Here is a 12,227-nt window from a genome sequence, read left to right on the forward strand (position 1 = left end):
AAACAGATTAAAATGAATCAAGAGCCAGATGCCAGCGAAGGTAATATGATCAAAAAAATTTTAACTTCTACAAGAAGACATTCAAATATTTGGGAAATATATATGAAGAGATGTAAAGTCCCCATGAAATCCTCATGGTCTCTGTGTTTATAAAGTTTAGTGTATACATCATTTTCATGTACAGACAGACTAGCAGGTTTTTTTATGATGGGTAATAGGGAAAACTCTTCAAAGCTGAAGATTCCTTTTTCCTCACAGGGTATTAATTTATAACATGGCAATAAATAAACCCATTTCCACAGGGTTTCTGTCACAATTTTAATTTTGTCAGTAAGTCTGAGGCATTGTTCTAGGTAGTTTTCTCTAGAGTCTGCTTGATAATCCCAGTTTTGCTAATGTTAGTGTTAGTTGCTTCCACGCACAGATGAGCAGGACGGGCTGCAATTTAACTAAAGTGGAGGGACACTAACAGGATTAACTTATAATTTAGAATATGAAATGCTTTCATGATTTCACAACAAAATTCTTTCCAGTATAGAGATGGGGTTTGTTTTAATACTGTTATCTTTATTTTGGCTGTTCAATTACATTTAGTAAGTTAGTTTTAGATAGTTGTTAGACAGCCTCATCTCATTAATAAGCACTCTGCTACTAAATATTCAGTAGAGTCCTAATGTTAGTCACTGTGCCAGGAAATACACATAAAATCTTCAGAAAAGAAAATCTGCAATTCTTTTTGGTCCACATCCAAGAATACTGTTCCGTACATTTGCACTTGCTCAGGTTTTCAAGTGCTCAAAAACATAGTATTTCACCTCTGAATGCTGGAAATAGCCTTATTTTTCTCCTGACTGTAATGGACCAGAAATCCCTACGAAATTTGATGTTAGAGTGAAAAACCTTCATACCAGCTCATGGAACTTAATTCTTTCAGAAGGATTTTTCTGAGCTCGAAGCCTGCAGTTGGCTGTTGGTGGGTTTGTGCTGGTGTTGCTGTATCCAAGGCTGCCATCTCCTGGTCGCGCTTGCTGCAGGAATATAAACCTGGGAACAACACCGCGGCTTGGGGAGGGAGTGCAATAGATAAAGGAAACCATTTGAAACTCTGCTCTAGTCTGCTCTTATAGATCAGGATCTGCGTGCTTAACTCAGATATTTCTTTTCTTATTTCATCAGTTTTTCCGCTAGGAGAAACTACTGGTTTTGGAGGCAGTGTTTCTTTGCCTTGGGCCCTCTTTATTTACTGGGGCAGGTTTTTTCCTCAATTCCAAACTTCTTTACAGATTTTTCTATATCCAGAATCTCTTATTTCCTCTTAGGTCTATTCTAGCAGCTCCTTTCCCCCCCCTTTTTACTACCAACCTAAAATCTTCTCCTTTGATTCTTGCTTTTTATCTTGTCTGCTCATTACTAATTGCATTTCATCTCCCCCATCCCTGCTCTGTGATTGCTTGAATGTCCTTGTCAAAGCACATCTCTCAGGCTACAAGTGCCACCTCTTTTTCTCACTTTGACTTTGGGTGGTTTTTACTATTACACCTGTTAGACACATGAGTATTTAATTGCTTTGGTATGCATTATGAATAGAAGTTTTGTCACACCCATCAGTTTCATATAGGTAAGTGAATGACAAGATCCAGTCCTTGAGTCCTTGACTTAACCTCCGACATAACAATACATAAGATATTGTCTCTCAGGAAATAAACTAGGACGAGCAGTTCTATGGATGTGCCTCCACCCTTTTATTCCTTTGATACCATGCTTAGATTTACAATTTTTTTCCCTCCTCTTTCTAGTAATTTGTTTCTGTCCTGGCTACTCGCCAAAACTGCCCCTCGGTTGTTTCAGTCCAGCTCATGTTCTCAGGGTCTTAGTGTGGAACAGTCCAAACTTCAAGAATACCTGCATCTCCCCTTGACTGCCATTGTCTGCCCTTGCTTCACTTCTCCAGCTTGCATCCCTTTTGTTCTGAGAGGAATGACACAATAGTGGTCACTGACCCCACTCCATAATCTGAAATAAGATTGTATTCCATGACAGCTTTACTCTACACAAGAAAGGGAAGAGGAGGAAGAAGAAAGAGCAGAGGCTTTACTGGAGAAGGGCTAAGGAGCCTGGGGACAGGAAAAAGAATGGAGTGGTGGAAGGAAATTTGAGATGGGGTGTGGTACTTCTTCCCCTTTGGCCCCCTTTCAATCCCCATTTATTATGCCTATAACGTATTGAGTGTACTTTTGCACCTAAGTCCTATCCCCATTCAAACTGAAGTTCAGGAGTGAGTGGAACTGTATTCTATCATTACTTCATTTGGTGTCCAGAAGGTCAGAAAACAGAGGACTTATTCCATAAATTTATACAGGTCAGGAAACATGTTAGAAAGAATCTCCAAAGATTTTGTTATCTGCATAAAATGCACATCTAGGTGACTCCCTGTGTGTTTGTTTGGCCATGTAAAGGAATAACCACCACTAAGATAGGGATTTTGAGCCAAAATAATTCAGTAATTCATCAGCTGCTTTTATCATATCAATTTCCTACTGCTGACTGCATAAAAGAAGGCTTAGGTGGACTGAAAGATGCATTGGTGCAGGTGCCATACACACAGACTGGCCACCTCCCTTACAAAACTACTGTGTGGTCTAAGTTGTAGCTTTGATTTACTACAGAAACACAAACTTGTCAAATATTTCCTCTCCAAGAGGAAAATTTGTCTTAATTTATCAGGCTGGTGAGGCAGATATCATTTGAGTGTTACCCTGGAAATAATTAAAGAGCATCTAGCTACGAAAAATTTCAAAATACTGTATAGAGGCTACCCCCAGAGCATTGTAAGATTATGGTTTTAGTAGATGACAGCAGCTCTTGGTGCTGCCTTACTCAGTTGGGTGACTTTGTGTTCATAATTTGACTCTACGCCCACAGTCCTAAGTGGTTATACTGAATAAATTACAAAATTACAGCAGTTCCTTCTTGAAAGAGTTGTATGTCTTTGCTGCAACTGTTGCACAGATATGGAGTATTTCTTTTTAGACACTTTGACTTTATTCAGATCAACTGCACAGTCTGAGAAACAAACAAAAAAGGATTTTTAAAGGTTTATAGATAACTTCTATTCCTTGGCTTCCCTTAAACCAGAAGAGGTTTTTACAGATGATTAGAAATAGGATTGGGGTGCCATTGAAAGCCAGGTACATTTGAAACACAGTAAGTTAAACTCTTCAAGGTATCTCACTGTGCATAAAAAAATCACATTGGTTATTGTCTCGTAAACTCTTTTTAAAAAACAACGCGTTTCTCTTGTGCTTTCAAACACATGCCAACTAACACAAAGTAAAAGCCTGATAAGAAGAGTAAGGCCAATACATATATACAGTATAGTAATAAATGAACTAATCAGTGGTATCTCTTTAGCTATGTGCTATTTTAAAAATTTGGCTGATTTGTCTTTGTGATATGATTTTTCATTTTAATTTTATCTAAACTTTTCTAACACACACGTAAAAAGGAACAGCCCATCTTTTTATCTGGTGAACTGCACTCAAATTAAATGAAGCTAAGCATTAGATATTGTCTTTATCTTTATTGTCTAAGAAGTGCATTTATTTTATGTAAAAACCATTACGTCTGCCAAAGCTTAATGCTTTGGGAATTTGTGCCAAATTTTCTATATTCTAAGCTTAGCTTTTTAGGACTATCTTTACTTAAACTAGTATTAAAATTTTACATTGTTCCTACATGTTGAGTCATTTTTTTTAACTCAGACAGTGAAAAGCAACTTTAAATTTGATATTTGTTCAAGGTTGGAATGGTTTAATGTTTTTATTTGTTTCTGTTCTTTTTATTCTGTTTTGCTGGTATGGGCGTTTTTTATATTGATTTATTGGATTATACCGGTTTAAATAGGATTTTTTTTTTCATTATATTTTGTATGATAAGATAAAGCAAATAGAAGTAGTATCCAAACTGACTATTTTTCTCCTGGAAAGAGGAAGCATTTGTTACCAAAAATAGCCAGGCTGAGGTTGAATGCATCAGCTTCCAAATTCTATTTTGATTGGAATGAACAATCCCATGCACATATACTTAAAAAGAAAAAATGAATAATGGTGGGAATACATTAGTGTGAAATCGACATGGGTGCCCAAGAACTGTAAAAGAAGTAAAGTGAACTAGTTGAATTCCTATAGTTGGAATTTAAGAAGCTGCTTTAAATATTTAAAAGTGTATATAGACTTTCAGAGTTGTGCATTACATATACACATGTATTTTCACACATACATTTTTATGCATGTTCATATAGTGTTCAAGTATGTGTGTATATATGCATCTATTTATGTATCTATACATGTAGATACAGACATTTTTGCAGTATGTGCATATATATATATGAGAGAAGAATTTAGAGTTTGAATTCTAGGTAACATCCTGGTTATTTTTCCAAGCCATCATTCTTAACCTTCAATGAACAGAAAATAGTAAAGAAAAAGCCCTTTACATGAAATCCCCCATATGCTTCTTCAGTTAGCATAACAGCTATGTAGTGGTTTATTCCAGATGGCCAAAAGCTTGGCCCAGTTAAAATTAATTGCGAAAGGATTTAATTTTGTATCTGCAGGCAACAGGCAAAAAATGATCCACGCTTAGATTTTAAAACCTGCTAGCTGCTTGTTCTAGTGGCTTCCATACCTAGGGCATATAACATTGCATTTGTATACTTGTGTTTAGTTCCACAGTTACACTCCACGTGACTAAATACCTGATATTACATTAGTGTGAGTAGGAAGGAATTGATTCAATGCTAAGTATTCCTGTAGAATGTTTACTTCTTGGTATTTCTCTTTGTTATGCAAAACATTTTAGTGTGTGAGTCATGCTATACTATACAGTCTTATTTACATTTCTAGTTGAGGGTCTTTCTTACAGTTGCACCTACCATGTGGCAGAAAAGTGAGAGTAGCTGGTTATTCTCTGGTGTAAGATCTTTGCTTTATATTTTGCAGCAGCATCTTGACATTATATTTAAAATTAATCATCACAGTCTTTTTCCTGATCTGAGCTGTATTTCATGCCTTTTTTCCCCAAAGGGTGCCAGCTCTGATCTCAATGTGCAGTATCTGCGTTATCCCCAGCTGAATCACCTTGATTTTCAGACTAACTGCTCCTTAACTGGTTCATAAAGTGTTTTTCACAACTGCTTATAGAGCCTAGCCTTTCATAGTGCAAAAGCTCTTCATCACTTAAATAATTTCTTCTGAGACTACATATGGATTTATATGGACCTCAAGAAATATAAGAACACATGAGCTAACTGTATAATATCTATTCCATGTACGTGTTGCTTGTAATTCTGACAGTGCAATAATTCTCTACTGAAATTAAAGAACATTACCAGAAACAGTATTTTTGAAGACTTCAACAATATTTCATTTCTTTTCCCTTAAACACTCATCAAATTAATATAATTCCTCCTTCAGACCTAAGATCAACTGCCTTAAAATGGCTTTCACTGCTAATGAAGCAAAGGCTGGAAAGCTAGAGGACTTTGTAACTGCTACTATATTTCTACCTATGGGGCTGGCTTGTGTGTATTTGTCAATTTAGTTTGAATAGAATTCTTTTGTTCTGTCTGATCTATGGCATAGGAGAAAAAATGGACATCATGAAGAATTTCTTCATGGTTGTTTAGCATTGGAAAGGACTGTCCAGGGAGGTGGTGGAGTCACCATCCCTGGAGATGTTCAAGAAACAACTGGACATGACACTTCATGCTATGCTATAGTTGATAAGGCAGTGATTAGTGAAAGATTGCATTCAATGAGCTCAGAGGCCCCTTCCTACCTAAATGATTCTGGTAGAATCAGGCTAGTGGAATCAGCTCAGTGTGATCAGATACAGTAAATACTGTCCTATATACCCTTGCGTGTTCTGAGACTTGGCAATGACTACCCCCATAATTTCTGCAGTCGTTTCCTGGAAATATGAGAATCTGCTTGTACCTTTCCAACCAGGCTGAAAAAGGGAACTCCAGACAATAGCAGTGTTCTTTACAAAACATGCTGCTTTATGCCATAAGACGGTAGATATGGGAAAAAACCGTACTTACACTAAAACAAGAATATGGAGTAAATTGCCAGCTGTGCAGCCTGGCAGAGACATCAAAGTGGAATACTGACAGATTACTGTCATAAATTGATGATGGTTTCAAAAGGTTGACAGAGCAAGGCCCAGACTTTAGGATCTGGGTTTTGGAACTCACTTCTTGTCATAGACACTGAAATGATGTACAGTCTTCTGGCTTACAACTTTAACTGGGCAGGTAGTCTTACAACACAGCTGTAACTATGTATGTGTTTCTACTGCATTAGAATTATGGATATTAAAGGCTGATATCTATGAAAACAAATATACAGAATACAGTTACCAAAGTATAATATACCAGTATAAAAATATCAGGATACAAGATATACTATCTGCCAAAGATTTGATTTCATCTATATTTCATACAAAATACTTATGTGACAGACAAACACATTAAGACACATTTAGATGTTTATATCTCTAAACATATTGAAGAACCCAAATAAACATATCATTATCTTGTATTTTTTCAGGCAGCAGACTTTACAGGAAAACAAGCACTGAAGCAGATTAAAGAAAAAGGGCTCAAACGACGACTGGTATATCTCACCGTGGACACAGATAATGTTGATCCAGAGGGAAATGAGAGCGTGTGGCACAATGGCAAGGCAAGGACTATAGTTCATGTTGCAAAAACATCAGTCTTAATTATCCATGGACAGAATCTTTGTGTTTCAAGTGTGAATGAATTATTTCTACTTTACTGGCACATAAAAATTTGAAGCTATGAGAAACACTCTAATCTTCAAGCAGGAAGTAAAGACTAACTAAATACCTACAGAGAAGGTGTGAAACGCTGTCAAGTCACTGAAACTAGGGTTGTAACAGAGTAGTGTCATCCGTTCACTTCTTCTTCAAGTTCACTGCTGTCCTAGGAAAACACTTTTGCTACTCAAAAGAAATGAAGCAACAGCAAAATTTGGAGCTCCACACTTCAGTACAGATAATGTGTTGAAATACTCACTAGCAGATAAATTGTTATAGATAATAAACATATGCATGTGTATTGTATATGTTCCAGTGAAAACTTAGTTGAATATAATAAAAATATGGTACTTTTTCAAAAAGCAAAACCTTCCCAGTTTCAGGTGGTACTCTCTGTTGAGAATATTATGAACTGCATGACACACTTGACGCTTGTATGATGTCTAAAGTGTATAAACCAAAATGTGAGATGTTTAGTTGCTTGTGTTGTTGGCTGGGTTTTTTTTTGCAGAAAATCGCACTGCATCTTGAAAATAAATACAATTGGTTTTGGTTTTTTTCAGGTTATTGGCAATACCACATCTGGATGTTTCAGTTACGGAGTTCAGCAAAGTCTAGCTTTTGCATATGTTCCCATGGAATTCAGCAAAGTTGGACAGAAACTGGAAGTTGAACTTCTCGGTAAAAATTATCCAGCAACCATTATACAGGAGCCACTGGTGCTGACTGAACCAACAAGAATGCGCCTTCAGAGAAAGGGTGAAAGTCCCAAAATGTAAACACAGATGAGGATACAGCAAATTGTGCAGTAGGAAATAGTACCACTATTATGCATAAAATTAAGAGAATTAAACTACTCAGATTTTCTAATTACTAAACACAAGATCTTCACTGCCATACATGAATGAGAAATCCAACAGCATTATTTCCTACTTCCCTGTATGCGCTGTTCACATTAGAGAGCTGAGCAGAGGTGGTGAGCTGCTGTGTGTTCTGCTTCCCAGTGCACTTGTGAGCAGAAAGTGGCAGGGAATGAGCACATCATGGATTCAGCTTGCTCCCACATCAGCTGGCAGATCTGCATTAATCTGTACAAGAAACTGTTATTGATTCTGTCCAATAGCAAATTCCTCCCCCTCCCTCACACTTCCTCCTTTGCCTGCCCTTGAGGTAAGCTAGCCATCCTGCCTTCTTTACACAAGAATATCAAGCTTACCATAAAATCATGTCACTAGTTCTACACAGAATGCTTCATAAGGAATTGTAAGACATCCCATTAACCATTAAAATAATAAAGGCATTATTAAAGGTAAACTGAACTCTTGACATTTCTTCTCTGTGTGTCAGCCTGGCAGAAGTTCTCATAGCAGACCAAAATCTAGTTCTTCTCAATGAAACAGTTATAGGAAGCCCATTCTTCACTATTTTACATAAATCATCTAGTATATTACATGTGATATTCTACAATAAACAGTATGCATTGTTCAATTTCTGAACAAATCTTAAATTACAGATTTACTGTATTATATCTGAACCACTGACTGGCCAAAGACGGTCAGTTTTACTCTTACTGTTAATTATAGATTGAAGCAACAGTAAGAGCCCTATATGATTACACAGAAATATTAGCAATGAAAAAAATGTAATTAAATTCACAGCAAAGGAGCTTTATTGAGTGTTAAACATTCAGTAACCCAGGTAAGCAGCATTGGGATATAATGGGAGCACACTAAATTTAAAAAAAAAAATCATCTGGAACTCAATAATATTCTCAACAATTCTTTTGAATGACAATCTTAAAATTTTCAACCTAGTAATGCTGTTCTTTAGGCTATAGATAAATGTTTTCAAAGTATGTATGAATCATATAAAAATGCGTTTTCTTGAAGGGAGTGGGTGCCTCTAAATCTTCAGCAAAGAAGCAAATGTATAAATAGTATATACCAGGAGAAACACAATTTGAGTAATGAACATTCACTCGTGAGATAGTAAGCTGACATTGTATTGTGCTGCTTTGACTATCTTTTACAAAGCAGGTCAAAATCAAATATATGAGCTTTGCCAGGTTTGCATGTAGTACTATCTAGAGTGAAAAATCCATTCAGGAATTATTCTCTGCTATACTTTCATAAGTGATTCTGTGCTATTTTGCTGAACCATCAAAATGTTACTTTTCTAAAGATAACATTATTTGTAATGAGGCACTTAACCACTGTGACTCTGTTGGCATTTAAGAAATCTGAAGTACCACATGGTGCTATATGATTTATTTAGACTACGGAGCAAAAGAGCAATGCTTAGGAACATAGTTCTGAATTTCACTATTTTCCAAGATTATGCAAATTCATTAGACACCACATCCTGGGCTGTAATGTTACTCTGAGACAGATTCATCTATACTTTCCTAATTAGCTTTACTATGCCAAAAGTGTTCCAACAATGCCTCCATATCCCAGCCTGATGGTTAAATCAGGTTTGTAACTCCTTTTCTGACTCAGAAGAAAGATTAATACATCAGCCGGATCAATCTGACTGCAGAAAGGACAGGCTTTCTGCAACCTGAGCTAAGAGTAGCAAAGAATAGCAGATACAATTCCTACAGTCAAGTGAACTCAGAGCCTATACCCTCTGGCAGGTTGTACTTGCATTTTGAGCTGGAACCTCCTAACCTCTAATTTCTCCATGCAGCTGATGCAAACTTCTCTCATTTTACAATATAGTATTACACCAGCCCAGACACTGATTTCTTTGGGGGTTTTCTCACTGACAGCTCATCACCCAAGTCTCACCAGGACCAAGCCTTGGCCAATTAGTGGAAGCTGCATGAGGAGTGACTGAGGTCACAGCTTCATCGTGAGGGACAGACACTGATCTCTTCTCTGTGGTGACCCATTACAGAACACAAGGGAATGGCGTGAAGCCTAGTTGGGGGAGGTTTAGGTTGGATGTTATGAAGAAGGTTCTTCATCCACAGGGTTTTAGGTGATGGACCAGGTTCCCCAGGGAAATGGTCATGGCACCAAATTTGTCAGAGATCAAGGAGTGTTTTGGACAATGCTTTCAGGCATACAGTGTGATTCTTGGGATTGTTGTGTGCAAGGCTAGAAGCTGGACTTGCAGGTTCTTTCCAATTCAGCATATTCCATGGTTCTAAACTTTCATTTAACTTAAGATTTAGATAAGCTAACAATGCATCATGATGTTTCTGGGTCAAGGCAATATAGTTTCTTGCAGCCAGCTAACAAGACTAAAACAACTTCCAGTTCATCACTGACCAAATGAAAGGCAAATGGAATATCTTGTTGCTCTCTGTTACTTCTTTAAAATGTCTGTGCTTACTCTTTTAATAATGAATTCAGGAGCAGAGACATCAGAATTAGTTTTAAGCAAGGGTGGCTGAGAATTAGAAGTGCTGTAGCTGTGATAGCAGTATTTGAAAGTGCTTGCTAGTTGACTTGGCTTCTTTTTACTGCTCTGATACCCAAGTCAGCTTACTGAATATTCATGAGAACAGCTCAACATTGCATTCTGCACAGCAGGGATAAATGAAACACTATCAAGACAAAGCTTTAAAAATCATGCGCACATATAGGTTCACATATGTAAGTCAGTCCTTCAAAGTTATTAAAGAAAAAAGTACATAAACCTGAAGAAACGAGGTGGGGGAAGCGTTCAGCAGCTATTGTAGTTTCCTGTCACTTCTCTTCATTACAGATTGAGATATGGTGTTGCCTAAACTTGTGCCAAGACACAGCAAGAGGAAGTGAATAAGAGGAAGAATGTTTAAGTATTGAGTTTTAAGAGGGCTTCTAACCAATCAAACAGAAATACCAGTGTAGAAAGACTGGTAGGGACTTCTTTAGAGTCTTTTTCAACCTCATCAGCAAACAGAGAAGACACATCTGCAGTGAGGTGAAAAAATGACAGTTGGTCATCTAGGAAATTTTCTGAAACAGTCAAATCAGGATATGTAATGAGCAGTTTTTTTAGACACTTTTGTTTGCCATTTTCCTATATTTTCCTACCTCCAGAGTTTCAGTACACCAGAGTAGATGTTACAATTTTTGTTCCAAGTTTCCATGTGCTATGGCAAAAATTGTCCATACATGCTTTGTATGGCATGATAAATCCACACTGATATTGTGACCTTGTGTGTCAGTCTAATGACTTCTTTAATCACTGATCCCAAAATAACATCCAAATTATTCAACCCCAAATTCAGAAAATATAAACTGAAACATCAGAGACTGAACATAGACCATTTCCGGGATTTATTCTTTTGATTCAAGAGAATATCATCTGGGAGAAACAGTTTTTTTTCTGATTGGGATTCTGATTCCCTCAACAAGTAATAAAATAAATAAAACTCAAAAAAAAAAAAAAAATAGAAAATATGACAGGCAGCAACATCCAAACTGTGACTGCGCAGTATCTGCAGTACATATTTAAGACAGTTCAATGTAATGTTTTAACTTCAGGCAACCGGGTTATAGTTCTAGTGGAACAGGAAAACCAGTACAAAACTTTTGATACTTCTCTACAAGGAAATATGAATTGAGCTACATTTGAACCGCATGATAATTTTGGAAATATGAAAGGTGAATAGAAATGGCAAATTTTGTTTCAAAATTTCCTGTTTCACCAGCATCATGTGGATTTTCAAAGTACTTATTTTGAGAGAACAAAAGGGGATGTGCTAACATTTGAATGGAACTTCAACTGTAATAAGGACATGGAAAAAGTTAGAAAAATTAACAGTTCAGTGAGAGATTTGAGACTGGTCATGGGATCTGAACTAGAAACAAGAGAAATCGGAACTTTGCAGCTTTTGAACAGAATGAATCACATTTCAGGAAAGAAAATACTACTCATAGTCCCACACCACTTTGTCAGTGATCCTGGAATTTACTTTGTAGAAAACTGACTTTAGGACAGTACTGTTGCTTCTTGTTACAGTACTGACTGTAGATGGTAGTACATTCTCATTTTAGAAAAAAACCTGACATCACTCATCATAACTGTTGTTTTCAAACCAGCAGGGAAACCTGTGGGATTTATAAAAAAACCCAACCTAGTAGATTCATAGGCTTATCCACTAGACTTCACTAATATAAACAGGAGCTTTCTTTTTACAGAGACTTGTCAGGAAATAGTCAGGAGTCTAGTAAACTCAATATTTGGCTTTCTAACCAAGAAAAACAAGTTTTAATGTGGACTGGTCTTTTGGCTCTTACCAAATGACTATATAAACTTGGGAACATACATATTTACCATTCCAGCTAAATGGGAAATAGATGGTTATTTGACGTTCCACTGGACACTGAAATTTATGTGTATTCCGTAGATGAACAAAATTCACCAGAGCTGACAGCTCTTTCTGTTCT

The 12,227-nt window shown here is 36.8% G+C and overlaps 1 protein-coding gene across 1 annotated transcript in view; it reads left to right on the plus strand.

The window, feature by feature from the left end:
• Positions 1–8,157, plus strand: part of DMGDH (dimethylglycine dehydrogenase) — a 40,395-nt gene extending 32,238 nt beyond the window's left edge. The window contains exons 15-16 of the mRNA XM_066181252.1: positions 6,612–6,746; positions 7,407–8,157. Coding sequence (XP_066037349.1) covers positions 6,612–6,746; positions 7,407–7,622 — 351 coding nt within the window. The 3' untranslated portion in view covers positions 7,623–8,157. The remainder of the gene's footprint in view (positions 1–6,611; positions 6,747–7,406) is intronic.
• The last annotated feature ends 4,070 nt before the right edge of the window (positions 8,158–12,227 follow it).

This window comes from Chamaea fasciata, unplaced genomic scaffold (assembly GCF_029207755.1).
Source record: "Chamaea fasciata isolate MVZ Bird 193981 ecotype frontalis unplaced genomic scaffold, bChaFas1.0.hap1 SCAF_4, whole genome shotgun sequence".
Lineage (NCBI taxonomy): Eukaryota > Metazoa > Chordata > Aves > Passeriformes > Sylviidae > Chamaea > Chamaea fasciata.